Consider the following 17,608-nt stretch of genomic DNA (forward strand, 5'->3'; position numbering starts at 1 on the left):
AAACAGAACGTGTCAACGTGTAAAGATGTGTAATTCTGCATGTTTGTGGCTAATTTACTCAGCAACTATGAGGATTATGTCTATAAACTGATATGACATTAACATTGTCATTGAAAAGTCATGTTGTTTTTGCACCTAATTTTAAACATGTAGAAAAAACTTATCTCCACAATCCAGATGCTGTAAATCTCCAAACCAGTTTGTCCTGATAATGATTGCTCTTCATGTACAAACAGGTTTAGTAAAGGTGTGTTGTTATTCATTTAGGATTCATGCTTGTTCATGCTTCAAACTGCCACTTATTGATGCAAGAACATGGAACATGCAGACACATGTAGGGACGGGCATCATTAATACTGCTTTTTGGTCCAGAGGTTTATCACAACTCTTATAACTTCCTTTCTAATTACTGTCCAAGAAAAATAAAAACTTCTCACAGAGACAATAACATCAGCATCATTATATCAGGCCACCAGTAAACCTTCTTTTCAACAAGTAGCTGACCTTGTATGCCTTCAGGTTAGTTTCTCTTCAGGATAAACTATTTGCATGACTTTGTTTTTGTGCTTTGGTGAGTAATCTGCTGTTGATCCCAGGGAGTTATAAATGATGTGTACACACGATAGGAAGAATATCAGCACACAAACAGATTCACTTTTTTAGCTATACTGTATATAATAATCATTAAGATGATTATTTACAATCAAGGACAAAACTTTCTTACTGCGAAATAATGTTTTTTAAGTGTGTTAATTCATATCAAAAATGTGATAGAACTAGATGATAGTAATAAACCAGCCTATCTGGTTTCTCATTATTTACTGAACAATTATGTTTTGACAAAATGAGTCCTGTTTTTAATACTGTGCTTAAGCAATCATAAAATAACTGTATAGCGCTTACATCCTGATTGATTAGTTGACAATCAAGCTATTAGGTGTTTGACCAGGTGACACATGTATTGGTCAATTGGTCCATGGCTGTGGCTTTTGATTGGCAGTGTTTTGAAAGACAAGTGACTTTATGTGAGAGTCCTGTGTCTCATGTAGTGAACTGTGTGTAGTGTGTTACAAAAAGTGTCACTTTGAATTGCAAATTAAATGTAAAGCAGAAAATGTGTTTAGAGTTTTGGAGACTTGACCTTAGGTTTTGCTCTCACAGTGTTAGTCTCAGTAATTGTGCTTTATGTGTCATGTTAGTGTGTTAGCATTGAAAACAACTGTAATCACAGAAGTTGATTATGTATTTGCAAATTTTGTAATAAGCGCTGACTTTAACTTGTAACCATTTCTAACCTGGGTGCTGTGGCTCAGAGTTAAAGCTGGTTGTCTTTCAATCAAAAGATCAGCGGTTGGATCGGATCCTCCAGTCCATGTCCTAAATAACCCTAAATAAATCAATGTGATGAATGGGTGTGAATGATAATGGATCAAATGACACCTGTACAAATACAAGTCTATTTACCATTTATGAACCATGTCTAACCTGTTTATGACTTTGTCATAGTACTTTTCAGGTAGTTCGCATATAAAACATACTTCATACACCAGCACACTTAACTGACAACTGCAGTTAGTTGCTTTTCAGAGTAAGATTTTACATTAAAATATTTGATAAACTCATAAAATGTAATGTTCAAGATTAAAACAGTGGTTTCCAGCCTGTTACAACCTGTTCCAGCCTGTTCCAACGGTTGTGTCCCCTTTACACAACCGTTCCTCCCTTTAATGTTTCAGTTGTCAGTATTTAGTTCAGTATGTTCAAACATGTCATTTACAGTTTGAGGCTCAAAAAGCTAAATTATACATCATTTTACCCACATTATTTGAGAAAAGTACAAACAAATTTGTGTAGCAGAACACGGTCTTGTGTCGACAATTTTCATAAGAACGAATAAAAGAAATACATAAGTAGGGAGATTCATCATGGGAGGAGTTTCACAACCAGGAATCAAAAACACTTTAGGTTTCTTTTTCCTGTGTGGTGTCGGACAACTATTGAGAACAAAGGACTGCTCCACCTTGGAGGACCGGCATCGATCTACATCTATTGCCTACACGCTACAAGTAACTGCTGGAATTAATATTATGATGTTAAGGAAATCAAACACCGCGGGTGATTCTTATTGAAATGTTCTCTTTTAATCTCTTATTGACCGTTTGAAAGCCGGAAGATCTCCTCCGTGAATAACAAACAAAAGGCTGTAAAGTTACACGCTAGAATTTAAATAATGAAGTGCCCTTATCCCGACTTGATGAAAAGTTGGTACTCTTGGGGACAAACAACATATTGCCAGATATCTAACGCTACATGGGAGATTGCGTAAACGTAACGTATGCTGATAGCGACGCACCCTGCATTCGAGTATTTAAACAGGCCTGGTGCTGCAGTGGTTTATTCAGGAACAGGTACTGAATGTATTTCAATGCAGAACAATAGCCCGTATGCCTGTTATTCAATTATATCATTAGATTCTCATAACTCCTGCAGGAAGCAGGATTTTATTGTTGTAGTTAATTAATTGGTGTAGGACGGCAATTTATTATCATTTTCATCATGGATTAATCTGCTGAACATTTTCTCTTTTAATCGTTTGTTTGTTTGGTTTGTAAACAAATTGAGAAAATAGTGAGAAATGCTGTCACAATTACCCAGATGCCAAAAGTGACACCTTCACAATGGTCCAACAAGCATTATTTTTATTTAATATTTTTTAAATTAGGACTGTTGCCAAAGCTAAACATATTAAATATAAAATAAGATAAAGAGAACCTGGAGCCATAAAATGTTTTAACATGAAAATTGACTTTATCAAAATAGTTGCAAATTATTTTTCTGGCAATTGACTAGTTGATGAATTGATTAATCATTTCAGTTGTTGTATGAACTGATGTATGTCTATATGAGCTGTACCGTTCATTGTGACGTGACTCGTTTTTTCAGTCTTTGCTTTTTCCTTGAGTCTGATAATAGAAGTTTCATAACTTCTTTTCCTTCAGTGAAATGTAACTCTCCAATGTTGCAGTGGTTGATTTAAAACATGATTATTTGTTTACCTTCCAGTTGCCGTTCGTGGTCATGGATGATTTTGTTTGTAATAAATTAACGGAATGGGATCTCAGCCAGTTGATACCAATATTTGAAGGTAAAGTATTACCATGACTCTTTTATGGGCACAGATTTTATAAAGTGTTTATATGACCTAACAATACTGAAACGTATAAGCATCTACAGAACTAAAAGAACTATGAAAAATGCTGCAATGTTGTTCTTCAGTACAATGCTGACATATTCTTGACAGACATCGTTTTAATAAAATGGGAGAGATCAGTTCTGACTAATGCTGGCAATTCTTCTTGTTAATTGCAGAACATGAAATTAACACAGAAAGTCTTTACCTTCTGAATGATCACGAAATCGACAACTTGATCCCAAAAATGGGACCAAGGTCAATTTTCAAGAACAGACTCAAGTTGTTAAAGGTAACGTTCTGTACTGTGAACACAATTTACACAAATACTGTATTTATAATTTATAGGAGCACAGACTTCTGTTTTCTTGACACATAATTGATAATAATAACTCATTAACAATAATAGCATGTGCTAGAATTTTAACATTTATTTACTATTGTGGATTTGCAACTATTGTCTTTCGTCACTAGGATGAACAAAACACAGCAAATCCAGAAACAGTTGAATCATCAGCTGAAGTAAGTTGAATAAAGTTTCAAGCACTCAGGCATCATAAGGCATTTATTATAATTATATAGATCATATTTTCAATGTCTGCTCAAACTTTTACTTGGCCACTTAGTATTGATTTAAGACACAAATGTTCATGTTCACCCTCAGGTTTGTCCGTCCACCAGTGACACAAGTGATAAAGGTGAGACACACTTTATCTTATTGGTTACATGTAGTGTTCATTGAAGTTTTGTAAGGTGGTAATATCTTACTTTGACTAAGAAACTATATCGAGAACATGTTTAAATATTGTGAGAGGTAGATGCAACAAACTTTTCTTTTTGCTTTTATTTTACCAAATAAAAATATCCAAAAAGTAAAGAGAGAGTCAGATCTTCAGGATGAGTCCAGCCAACGTCAATCACCAACTAGAAAACAACGACTTGTCATCAAACCAGGATCAGACTCAGGTATTTATAATACTTTACAAACAATGGCAACCTACAACTTACTATAGGGTTAACTTTTTTATGTAATAACATTTTTACTTAGCTTACTTACATAGCAAATGTGTGTTTCTATAGCTTGGCCACAAAAAATACTCTCATTTGCTGCCATATGCAATCTTGTCATCTTATCAATCTTATCCTACATGGACCTGGCAGAGAAAGTCCCTCTCACGTCTGTAGTGTCTAAGGTGAAAGACATCATGAGATGTGTCAGTCAGAAAATACCTCCCCAAGACAACAAGCTCAACAACTTCCTGAAGTAAGTATAAAGTTTATTAAAGTTTCCATATTAATATGTTATACGGGCCTGGTTCCACTGCTGACCAGAGGCCAGTTTCACTAAGAGATTTAAGACTGATAGTGTTGAGCCAGACATCATGGGTTTGTCCGTCCGTACGTACGTACGTACGTATGTCCATTTCTCACCAACGTCTCGAAGGAATTTGTTTTGGACTCAAGGATGAACTGATTACAATTTGGTGGTCACAGATCAAGGTCACTGTGACCTCACAAAACACATTTTTGATCATAACTGAAGAATTCAGTTAATTATGACAATTCCACACAAATGTCTAATAGGATAAAATGATGAAGTGATGACAATTTGGAAAGACATGGATGCAAACTGCAACTTGACTGTTTGTCTGAGGGATTCAGTCGTGAGGCGTTAATTCTAGTTCTGTTTGAAAAAAAAGTCTTAATTTACCCAAAATGTACAGTAAATGACTTCTACTGAAGATAGTACAATATGCTGAAGAGGGCTGTTCATAGACGGATCTCTTTCTGACTTTGACACATTCTATCAGTGTTTTTATGTTTTGAAACAAATTAATTAACCCGCACATAAACTCTTATACAACAGGAAAAAAATCAGTGATTTGGAGACAGACAAGAGGGAGGTGGTTGGTGTCTTTGGCAGAACCGGGGCTGGAAAGAGCTCTTTGATAAATGCCGTCATTGGAGAGAAGGATCTCCTGCCCTCTGGAGACGTCAGAGCATGTACCTCAGTCATGATTGAAGTGGAGGCTAACATGCAGAACTCAAAGTATGAGGCAAACATTGAGTTCATTACAAAAGAGGTAAAATGAGCTGAATATGTTTGTTTACGTGAAACTATGCCAAATGTATGCCATATGATTTAACGAAGTTAAAGGTATTTTTTAAATTCTATTTAGGAGTGGAAAGATGAGTTGTGGTTCTCTAAAAATTTCCTTGGGGATAATGCGGATCAGGAAAGTGATCAGGAAAGTGACGATGATTGTCGGGACATAGATGACAAGCTGTCAGCGCTGTATGGAGAAGACTGGAAAATCAAATCTGTTGATGACCTCATGAATGACAGATATTTCAAAGAGATCCCAGAATTTCTCCTTTCCAAGAGGAAGATTTTGACAGTAAAAACAGTGAGTAAGAGTAAAAGTCTTGTATCACTTCATAAGAAGCCTTCTTGTCTGTCTGACAGAGGGAAATGTTATTGAGGTTTATGTACAAATGTAAAAGTAAAATCAGTATGTGAAATTTAAAAACAGAGCCTTGATGCACCTGTCCTCGAAAACTACAAACCCATAGAAAATGTCCCCTTTATAGAAAAATCATGAAGAAGTTTGTCTACCGGTAGATAAATATATTTATATAACTGTTTTAACAACATCCAATCAGGATTTTTCCTCCATCTTTGTGCCCAAACATTTTACATTAGCATTAAATGACATCTTGTATTATTAAATCTCAACACTGCTTTTGTTGTTTCAATGATGGGGTAATTTAATTGCTCTTATTTTATATATTTTCTTGTTTTAATTCTTTTGTACAATTTGTAAAGCAGTTTGAAGTTGGGGTCTGTGCATATGAATGAAATATTCTTACGTTGCATTAATCTCATTTTATTATTTATTGCAGGCTAAAGAGCTATCTGCAAAATTAGTCAGATACACAAGAAGCGACCCAAAAGATGGAGAAGGTAAAGACGTAAAGAGGTGGTATTGGCCACTAGTGAAGTGTGTGACTATCAAGGTGCCAAATAATGATCTTCTGAAGCACGTCACACTTGTGGATCTTCCTGGAAATGGGGATCGTAACAAGAGCAGGGACAAGATGTGGAAAACGGTAATTCATCACATGCAGTGCTGTTTAGTGTATTACTGTGTTAAACTGTGACATCATGATATTACAAAGTACTGATGACCATCATAATTAACTTGCTGTCATGTCCCTTCAGGTCGTTGGAAGTTGTTCCACTGTGTGGATCGTGACTGAAATGAATCGAGTTGCATCAGAGCGAGAAGCCTGGGAGATCCTGGAAAGTGCCTCTAGCTTCATGGGAAATGGTGGCCAGTGTCAGCACATTCACTTTATCTGCACCAAGTCTGACCTCATGGAAGATTCAGAAGATTCAGACGATTCAAAAGAGCAGTAAGTGATTTAAGATGCCAACAGTACATATACATATATGTTAAAAGAAAACTTCCTATTAGATCACGGACCTGTAAATTAAAGTGATGCACGTTTCAGTATAAATGGTGGATTCGATAGTTACAGCTGCAGGTTTAAAAGAGATCATTTAGACTTTTATTCTCGATGCAAAAAAAGTTGGAATTTGAGGTTTCAGTTCTCCAAAAACTGTTTGAGGTGCAAAATAATGCAAATATTTTCATTTAGTTCAGCAGCTGGTGTTCGTGCTTTGATATTGAAAAAAAACGATCGAGCCAAGAAAGAAGTGAGAGGAGAATTCAGCAAACTAAAGGAGGTTAAGGTGAGTTTTATAGACTGACAGAAAGTATAACATAAAGATTGTCTACGACTCTAAGCATTCCTTAAAACCAAAACGTTTTCTTTTCAGAAACATTTCAGTGATGGAAGTCTAAAAGTGTTCACAGTGAGCTCCAAAGAGTTTCTAAAACAGAAACGTCTAGATAAAGACGACACTGGTAGGTGAAGTCTTCATATATGAGCACATTTAGATTTACTTTACTTTAACAAAACAAACAAGAATGACTATTTGGATTATGGCAATAAAATGTTCGTCTGTTTTGTAACTATGTAAGATGCAAACTACATTTTTTTTACAGAAATACCCAAACTTCAGGAATTTCTGCAGGATCTCAATGACTGTCACTCAGAGACGTTAAACTGTGTGTCTGGAGCTCGTGGGATTCTCTCTCTGATTCAAGGGGCCAGCCGTAGAGGAGGGGTAAGATCAAGAAATAAAATCTCTTTCTTTGTCTTTAATCATTAATATTGACAGAAAATAATGTGAAAACATAAAGTCAAAGACAGACTACTTACATGTAATGTCATCCATACATATATTTTATCAATAAAGTTTCCTGATTTCGTGTTGCTTCAGAGAGCCTGCATAACGACAGTAATTAAAGGGTGGTCTCACTCAAAATCAACAACAGTTTGTATAAATGTGAATAACTCAAGAAAACTCAGTCAAGTAACAGAATGGTTTCATTGCTTTGAATACTGAATGTGTTGTTGTTGATTTCAGGCTGACACAAAGACAGCTGTGTACACAGTCCTTCAACAAAAGATGAGGGATGAACTTGATAAAGTCAGGAAACCAATGGAAGAGACTTATCAGGCTTTTGAAAAGTGCCTCAGTGAGGGGGTTGAAAAATCTAAAAGTTCATGTGAAAAAGCCTTGAAGTCTGTGATACATCCTGTACGTATTTGAATTATTACAACATCATTACAACGGATTTTGCACTTTATATGAATGTCTTAAAAATGTTTCTGTTTTTTCTGTTTTGTTTCAGAATAAGTCAGGTAGGGGTTTCCACAAGACACTGAAGTGTATAGTACAACATGATGGCATACACAAGACAACAAAGGGGAAACAAATAAACCTCAATATGAAGTTATCTTCATGCCTGACTGAGAGCATTGATGAGGAATTCAAGAAGACCTTCCCGTAAGAAATGACTTAATAAAGACATAAAACCCTGAGCAGGCTAATTGTACAAACTATGGAGAATGTCTAGAAATAACAAATTGTACATTATACAGTTATACAAGTTATGAGATATAATGCATACATACAAATTACATTATTGAAATACAAACTTGTCAATGATGCATTTATGAAACATTTCAACTTGTTAACATGTTTCAGAAATGAAGGAAAATGTGGACCTTTCAGCGGAGTCCTCAATTCATTTTCACTTGACACGAAGATGATGAAAGAGAAGACAGAGTACAAAGATGTCGAACTGCAATTGATATTTCTCATTACAGAGGTAAAAGAGGAGAATAGTACCGTTAATCTTTATTAAGCTATTAGTCCAGGTCAGAAAGGCTTCAGCAGACATGAAGAATGTCATTAGACATTAGAGAATAAATGAAATATAGATGTTTTTAGCTGTTAACATATATACACTGAATATGAAGAAGTCTATCAATACAGTCAATGTCAGTTACAACTGGAGACGCCCTTTGAAAAATGATGAGCCTTATTTGTATATTACCTTGATTTTATCTAAAATATGTGGATCTACGATTCATATTCTCTCTCTTAGGAAGAACAGATTAAGACAAAACTCAACAAAATCATCTGTGACCGTAAGAAAACAATCTACAGCAGTCTGACGACAACAATTGAGACAAACATGCAGAAATGCTATGACGGTACGATAAAGATCATCACATATAAAACCTGACACTGTAAAGATGCACATTATTCATCATAATTGTGCAGAATGTAATTATAATAACATTTAATTGACTAAAGTTTTCTGTTTTATTGTAGATGCAAAAAAGATTAAAGGAGACGGCAGCATGAATAATATGAGAGAAACTATGGTGAAGCACGTACATAGGTTAAAAAACGTCATGTTTCAGGAAGCTAAAGCTGTTATGTTGAAACAGCTGGATGACTTGATGGTTTGTAACATTTTATAATAAGTCGTACGATGAGGATATAGTAAAACATGTTGTGCTGCTTATCTTTATCTACAATTCTAGGTCATCATATATATAATCAAGTGGAATATGCCTCTTGTTGAATGCAGCTTTTACTACTAACACACTGCAGGCCCTTTCACACACATTCAGCTATTGTTATAAGACACATTTTGTCTGTGAGTGATAAAGATTTTTATGCTAATTTAGAAATACATCCTGGTCAATCTGGAAGAATCAATGCAGGAATCAATCGAGCTGTCGCTCAAGACAGATGGTGTCTCAATCCCAGGTAAAGACAACGTTACAAAATAATAACATGATGATCACTAAAATTACTCAAAATATTTGATTGAAATGAATAGGTCAACAAATTTCCAATATTGTGATTAATAGTGAACTTGATGTTAACATTATGTTGTTGTTGTTTTAAGACGTTGAATTGGAACTTGTGATGGTGAATAACCACTACAAAGAACTGAAGGGAAGCCCAGATCAAGAACCACTAATTTGGTAAAACTGTAGTTAAAATATCTACATAATGCCTCCAGATTGAGCTGTTCTGGATAATGCTAACAATGCTTTTTATTACACTAGAGCTGTTCCGCCCAGCCGGCAGCTGCACAGATGACAACCAACTGAAGAGCCCTGCATGCACGCTGGTTAGAGACGTGAGGCCTCTGGATTTGGTCTCAACCATTTTTGTCAACTCATCTTATCCAGGTTCTCTTTGAGTGTTGTTTTGATATGTACTTTGAATTAGCTTGTTGTGAAAGACATAGAAATTCTATATTTTCTATCTTTTGTAGGACATTTTTGCTTTTAAATGATTAATGATCAGATGCAGACAGAAAATGTGTGTGGGGTACAGGTCTTAGAGACCGGTCCACTATGATGTCCCAGATACATTTTGTTTTAATGATTTAACATTTTTTTCTTGATTTCTATACGTTTTTAGTCCAATTTTAATTGACATTCCAATGATTTTATGGGTGTTTAACATAAATCCTGAACCTTGATCACAGTACGTACTGTATGTTTAATTTTCAAAGAATGATCTGACCTTCTTTCTATTGTTGAAGTGTCCACCAAGAATGTCCGAGACACACTACACCCTAGAAACCCATCTCTCTATTCTGCAATTAAAATAATTGATACACCAAATGATTAACACCTCTCTGCCTGAGGAGCGAGAGGCGAGACCCCAAAAAGCGTTAAGGCAGCATCCTGTGGTTTGAGCATCTGGCTGACACTTACACAATTTAGTCTTCTAGGCGTGTTGTAGATTCACACCTAAACCGGCATGTATGAAACATGACCCCTGTAACCTCGAGCCAGACAGGAGGTCCTATCTTAATGTGTTGTTTGTATTTCATACAAGTTGTTTATCCTCTATTGTCTTTCCATTGTCTATGATGAGTTACGATCTATTGTTTATTATCAAGCTAAGAGTTGTATTTTCAGATATCAATATACTCGTTACATGTAATCCCATATTGTTTAGGGATGGTTCAATGATTTTGATTTAATGTGTGACTTTCTATCATTTACCAAAATATAATCATACGTGCTTGTAGTGTTGACTGTTTGTTAAAACTAATGAAATAAGTGAACTTTTAGTGAACTCACTCTGACAGGATGATTGACAGTCACCAGGAGAGAAAGGCTGTAAACTCAGGAAACTAATCAGTTAGTTAGAGAGACATCCTGTTCAATGGGGCCTGTGTACTGGAACATCCTGCTTCAGGCCGTAAAGTTAGAGAAGCATAAGAAGTGCTTTATCTGTGTAACAGACACACCGATATATACTTTTTATCCTTAAAGCGTAGAACATGAGAATATACAATAAGTAGTTCTTAACGTCTCAGAAGAAGAGGACATATGTGCAGGCAGTCAGCTGCATGGATCACAAGTTCCCACTACACACCTTCCACAAAGGGGGGGGTTGTTTACCCTAAAAAGTAGGTCTGTCAGAAGTGATAAGACTATTAGGACTGTTTCGTCCAATGATTTGAGAATGATCTGTTGTCTACCATATATGGACCTGGAGGTTGCAGGAAGCGCCAAGGAGAAGCGTATATATAGGAGACAGCAAAGGATCGAGGCTTTTTGGCCTTTTTTGGATGACTTCTGGAGGGTTCATACTCTTAACATTTGACATTTTGTATTAACTTTTACATCGATTTTTTGGTATTCATTTTTGTTAATCTTTTTTTCCTTTCTGTAAAAAACAAATAAAACTGGTTTGTATTTTGTGCATTCCAACCAAAGTCCAGTGTTGCTCATCTCTGGTGGGGTCCTCTAGTCTCCTAAAGGTAAGAGTGCTCTTCCCCTGGGATAGGCTGTCCTGATAATGATTGCTCTTCATGTACAAACAGGTTTAGTAAAGGTGTGTTGTTATTAATTAACGATTGATGGTAGTGGAATGTATTATGCTTGTTCATGCATTGTTCATGCAAGTGCCACTTAATGATGCAAGAACATGGAACATGCGGACACACAGATGGGCCTTAAATAGGGACGGGCATCATTTTGCACAATTATAGTTCCTTTCTTATTACTGTGCAAGAAAAATAATAACTTAATGCAATAATAATTGAACAAAATAGAAAGAAAAGAGGGATCATAGAGGCCATTACATCAGGTCACCACTAAAACCTTTAACTACCGACCACACTGCATCATGAGAGTTTCTCCCCTGCGATGCTCGTTGGGTCAATCCAGTTTCACTGTAAACATTTTATTTTAATTTTATAATCAGAGACCAGAAAATTCAAAATAATTTCAGAATTTATTCTGGTAATAAAAAACATTAAAAAGTACCTTTTCTTTTTTTTAAAGAGAGAGTACAGCAATGTCATCAAACAACATCAAGACACTGAATACTTTTGACGTAGAAATGATGTCTGTGTGGTATCACAGTGAACTAGTGGGTGTACCAATTCCTTAACAACAATATATTCTTATATTTAGTCTGACCCTCAGTGTTGACATGGCAGTCGACAATGAGGGAAAACTTACAGAGAATTTGACTCAATCGTCTCAGTAATTTAGTTTCACTCAGTGTTGCTGTGCATCTCCTGTTGTGTGAAGCTACATTAATGTAACAGTGCGCCACTGTGTAAAAAGAAATATCACCAATGTTGAAACACACTGAAATGCCTCAGAGTAATGTAAACTCAGCACCATTTAATACAGAAACAAAGAAGAAGAAGTTTTCTGTTTTATTGCAGTTTCAAAACAAATTAAAGGAGACGGCATGCTGAGTAATATGAGGGACACTATTGTGAAGCACGTACTTGGGTTAAAAAACGTCATGTTTCAGGAAGCTAAAGCTGATATGTTGAAACAGCTGAGGGACTTGATGGTTTGTAACATTTTATAATAAGTCGTACGATGAGGATATAGTAAAACATGTTGTGCTGCTTATCTTTATCTACAATTCTAGGTCATCATATATATAATCAAGTGGAATATGCCTCTTGTTGAATGCTGCTATTGCTACTAACACACTGCAGGCCCTTTCACAAACATTCAGCTATTGTTATAAGACACATTTTGGCTGTGAGTGATAAAGATTTTTATGCTAATTTAGAAATACATCCTGGTCAATCTGGAAAAAACAGTGCAGAAATCAATCGAGCTGTCGCTCAAGACAGATGGTGACTCAATCCCAGGTAAAGGCAACGTTGCAAAATAATAACATGATAATCATTAAAAATATTGACTGAAATGAATATGTCAACAAATTTCCAATAGTGTGATTAATAGTGAACTTGATGTTAACATGTTTTTTTAGACGTTACATCGGAGCTTGTGATGGTGAAGAAACACTACAAAGAACTAAAGGGAAGCCCAGACGAAGAACCACTAATTTGGTAAAACTGTAGTTAAAATATCTACATAATGCCTCCAGATTGAGCTGTTCTGAATAATGCTAACGATGCTTTTTATTACACTAGAGCTGGTCCGCCCAGCCGGCAGCTGCACAGCTGACAACCAACTGAAGAGCCCTGCATGCACGCTGGTTAGAGACGTGAGGCCTCTGGATTTGGTCTCAACCATTTTTGTCAACTCATCTTATCCAGGTTCTCTTTGAGTGTTGTTTTGATATGTACTTTGAATTAGCTTGTTGTGAAAGACATGCATAAAGATTCTATGTGTTGTTGGGCATTTTTGCTTTTGAATGATTAATGATCAGATGCAGACAGAAAATGTGTGGGGGGTGAGAGCGGGATTTCATGCAGCAAAGGTCCCCAGTCTGATTCAAACCAGGTACATTGTGGTTTACACTGTACAGGTCTAATGCCGTGTTCACATTCGCGTCATTCGCGCCACCGGTCTCGCCGGGGACTATTTGTGTTCATTCGCGCGAACCGCGCTGGACGTGCCGAAGAGGGGGCGTGGCTTATTGCCCTGAAAGCCGTTCAACTGTCCGCCATTAACCATGGAAAAAATAACCTCTATTTCTGCTTAGTACGTGTTGTGGAAGTCACAGATATCCCGGGAAACTAAATGCCGTCTTGTCTGGGTTTATAATATTGTCCAGAGGAGCTCCGTGGATTTTATCGAGCTGTATTCACTGTGTCTAGCAAGCCACACGTCGCTGTTTACTACAGCTGTATGAACACAAAATAAACAGATTTGGCTGTGATTTAACGACAATAAACCGACAAAAAGGGACTCCGAAACAACTACGTAATGATGCCGATTTGTAGGCTACTTGTCTTCTCAATGGAGCTCGGATGGTGCTAGGCTAAGCTAACATTGTAGCAGCTCCACCAACACTCAACATAACGTCACACAGGCGTAAATACGGCAGCATTTATTCATTGTTTGTACCGGATGGTTTACACAAATATTTATACACATAGTTTGGTCCGGTCTCTATTGATATGTGGTATTGTAGAGCTCTGGGTGAACACAGACGGCTACAGTATTTATTTCCTGATTCAACAACGGCAGGAAGTCAGTGATGACAGGAGCATCTCAACGCTGATAGGCTATCGCGCTGGGGCGTAACGCGAATATTTCGCTGAAGTTGAAAAATTTCAACTCACACGCTTGGGGCGATTTGCCGTTTGACGCGAATTCGCATCAATCGCGTCGCGCCATTGCAAATTCGCGCCGCGGCAGTCTCATTGCATCTGTGCATAGACTTTGTATGTATGTATTTCATGATTTAACATTTTTTTCTTCATTCATCAATGTTCTTAATTGTTTTTAAATCTCCTTTTCTTTTGCCTTATGTTTTGATGTTTTTAATGGTTTTATGTGACGAACTTTGAATTGCCTTGTTGATGAAATGTGCTATACAAATAAACTTGCCTAGCCTATGTTGTAAAATTATCTAAAACTTAAAACTTCTCATCTTAGATCTGACCTAAAATTGAATTGCCTGAAACAAATCTACATCAGTTCCCAAGCATTTTTAGTAACACACACCACAAATACTATATATATTATAAATGTGTGATAAATCCTGAACCTTGATCACAGTACATACTGTATGTTGAATTTTCAAAGAATGATCTGACCTTTTTTCTTTCATGTTCAAGGACAAAACTTTATTACTGCAAAATAATGTTTTCTAAGTGTGTTAATTCATATATCAAAAATTGGATAGAACTAGATGATAGTAATAAACCATTCTATGTTTTCTCATTATTTACTTAAAAATATTTTTTTCTTAATCTACACTGATTCTAAATTAATTGAATGTATTTGACATGGTATACTGACCAATAAAGTTCACTTTTAAAGTGCCACATGTACTTTGGCTTCTTTGTTGTTTATGTTGTAAAATTATCTAAAAGCTTCTTTATGTTCTCACTAACATCAGCTTTTATTGTGAGATGAACAAATGATTTTCCAACTTTGTTCTTGTCAAATTCTTCTTACTTAAAACTTCTCGTCTTAGATTTGACCCTAAAATTAAATTGCCTGACACAAACCTACATTACATTACAGTCATTTAGCAGACGCTTTTATCCAAAGCGACTTAAAATTCAGATTCAGATCACATTTCTACACCGTAGGCACAACTACGGGAGCAATTTTGGGGTTAAGTGTCTTGCTCGAGGACACATCGACATGCGACTAGCAGAGCCGGGGATTGAACCGCCGACCCTCTGAAAGACGGCCCTGCTATCCACAGTCGCCCCACTGTTCCCAAGCATGCAGTTCCCAAGCATGTTTAGTAACACACACCAGAAATACTATATATATATTATAAATGTGTGATCAATTATAACATAGTAGTTAAGACCTGTTAGTAGGTGTGTTCACACAGGAGCCTAATGCTCTTGAAACAGAACGTGTCAACGTGTAAAGATGTGTAATTCTGCATGTTTGTGGCTAATTTACTCAGCAACTATGAGGATTATGTCTATAAACTGATATGACATTAACATTGTCATTGAAAAGTCATGTTGTTTTTGCACCTAATTTTAAACATGTAGAAAAAACTTATCTCCACAATCCAGATGCTGTAAATCTCCAAACCAGTTTGTCCTGATAATGATTGCTCTTCATGTACAAACAGGTTTAGTAAAGGTGTGTTGTTATTCATTTAGGATTCATGCTTGTTCATGCTTCAAACTGCCACTTATTGATGCAAGAACATGGAACATGCAGACACATGTAGGGACGGGCATCATTAATACTGCTTTTTGGTCCAGAGGTTTATCACAACTCTTATAACTTCCTTTCTAATTACTGTCCAAGAAAAATAAAAACTTCTCACAGAGACAATAACATCAGCATCATTATATCAGGCCACCAGTAAACCTTCTTTTCAACAAGTAGCTGACCTTGTATGCCTTCAGGTTAGTTTCTCTTCAGGATAAACTATTTGCATGACTTTGTTTTTGTGCTTTGGTGAGTAATCTGCTGTTGATCCCAGGGAGTTATAAATGATGTGTACACACGATAGGAAGAATATCAGCACACAAACAGATTCACTTTTTTAGCTATACTGTATATAATAATCATTAAGATGATTATTTACAATCAAGGACAAAACTTTCTTACTGCGAAATAATGTTTTTTAAGTGTGTTAATTCATATCAAAAATGTGATAGAACTAGATGATAGTAATAAACCAGCCTATCTGGTTTCTCATTATTTACTGAACAATTATGTTTTGACAAAATGAGTCCTGTTTTTAATACTGTGCTTAAGCAATCATAAAATAACTGTATAGCGCTTACATCCTGATTGATTAGTTGACAATCAAGCTATTAGGTGTTTGACCAGGTGACACATGTATTGGTCAATTGGTCCATGGCTGTGGCTTTTGATTGGCAGTGTTTTGAAAGACAAGTGACTTTATGTGAGAGTCCTGTGTCTCATGTAGTGAACTGTGTGTAGTGTGTTACAAAAAGTGTCACTTTGAATTGCAAATTAAATGTAAAGCAGAAAATGTGTTTAGAGTTTTGGAGACTTGACCTTAGGTTTTGCTCTCACAGTGTTAGTCTCAGTAATTGTGCTTTATGTGTCATGTTAGTGTGTTAGCATTGAAAACAACTGTAATCACAGAAGTTGATTATGTATTTGCAAATTTTGTAATAAGCGCTGACTTTTACTTGTAACCATTTCTAACCTGGGTGCTGTGGCTCAGAGTTAAAGCTGGTTGTCTTTCAATCAAAAGATCAGCGGTTGGATCGGATCCTCCAGTCCATGTCCTAAATAACCCTAAATAAATCAATGTGATGAATGGGTGTGAATGATAATGGATCAAATGACACCTGTACAAATACAAGTCTATTTACCATTTATGAACCATGTCTAACCTGTTTATGACTTTGTCATAGTACTTTTCAGGTAGTTCGCATATAAAACATACTTCATACACCAGCACACTTAACTGACAACTGCAGTTAGTTGCTTTTCAGAGTAAGATTTTACATTAAAATATTTGATAAACTCATAAAATGTAATGTTCAAGATTAAAACAGTGGTTTCCAGCCTGTTAGGCTTGTGTCCCCCTTACACAACCGTTCCTCCCTTTAATGTTGCAGTTGTCAGTATTTAGTTCAACCGTAGAGTTCAACCGTGGTTTCCAGCCTGTTCCAACCTGTTCCAGCCTGTTCCAACGGTTGTGTCCCCCTTACACAACCGTTCCTCCCTTTAATGTTGCAGTTGTCAGTATTTAGTTCAACCGTAGAGTTCAACCGTGGTTTCCAGCCTGTTCCAACCTGTTCCAGCCTGTTCCAACGGTTGTGTCCCCTTTACACAACCGTTCCTCCCTTTAATGTTTCAGTTGTCAGTATTTAGTTCAGTATGTTCAAACATGTCATTTACAGTTTGAGGCTCAAAAAGCTAAATTATACATCATTTTACCCACATTATTTGAGAAAAGTACAAACAAATTTGTGTAGCAGAACACGGTCTTGTGTCGACAATTTTCATAAGAACGAATAAAAGAAATACATAAGTAGGGAGATTCATCATGGGAGGAGTTTCACAACCAGGAATCAAAAACACTTTAGGTTTCTTTTTCCTGTGTGG

General features: G+C 36.3%; 1 protein-coding gene across 1 annotated transcript; it reads left to right on the forward strand.

The window, feature by feature from the left end:
* Positions 1 to 1,994: 1,994 nt before the first annotated feature.
* LOC142944092 (nuclear GTPase SLIP-GC-like) lies at positions 1,995 to 14,871 on the forward strand. Its single transcript, XM_076085596.1, has 22 exons — positions 1,995 to 2,066; positions 3,064 to 3,145; positions 3,370 to 3,482; positions 3,665 to 3,712; positions 3,855 to 3,888; positions 4,064 to 4,156; positions 4,352 to 4,454; positions 5,058 to 5,274; positions 5,371 to 5,598; positions 6,095 to 6,301; positions 6,414 to 6,607; positions 6,854 to 6,947; positions 7,035 to 7,122; positions 7,264 to 7,385; positions 7,689 to 7,862; positions 7,957 to 8,111; positions 8,313 to 8,436; positions 8,716 to 8,824; positions 8,946 to 9,079; positions 9,308 to 9,389; positions 12,897 to 12,975; positions 13,060 to 14,871. Coding segments are annotated over exons 2-22 (2,466 nt in total). The 5' UTR covers positions 1,995 to 2,066; positions 3,064 to 3,078; the 3' UTR covers positions 13,061 to 14,871.
* Positions 14,872 to 17,608: the final 2,737 nt, after the last annotated feature.

The sequence above is a fragment of the Anarhichas minor genome, unplaced genomic scaffold, assembly GCF_050575085.1.
Source record: "Anarhichas minor isolate MPS153535 unplaced genomic scaffold, ASM5057508v1 ptg000188l, whole genome shotgun sequence".
Classification (NCBI taxonomy): Eukaryota; Metazoa; Chordata; class Actinopteri; order Perciformes; family Anarhichadidae; genus Anarhichas; species Anarhichas minor.

What these genes read in the sequence shown, in the direction of transcription:
- LOC142944092 (XM_076085596.1), top strand. Translation starts at nt 3,079, where the DNA reads ATGGATGATTTTGTTTGTAATAAATTAACGGAATGGGATCTCAGCCAG. An exon ending in TCTAGATAAAGACGACACTG is followed by an intron (nt 7,123 to 7,263) that starts GTAGGTGAAGTC and finishes TTTTTTTTACAG; the next exon opens with AAATACCCAAACTTCAGGAA. An exon ending in TGATATTTCTCATTACAGAG is followed by an intron (nt 8,437 to 8,715) that starts GTAAAAGAGGAG and finishes TCTCTCTCTTAG; the next exon opens with GAAGAACAGATTAAGACAAA.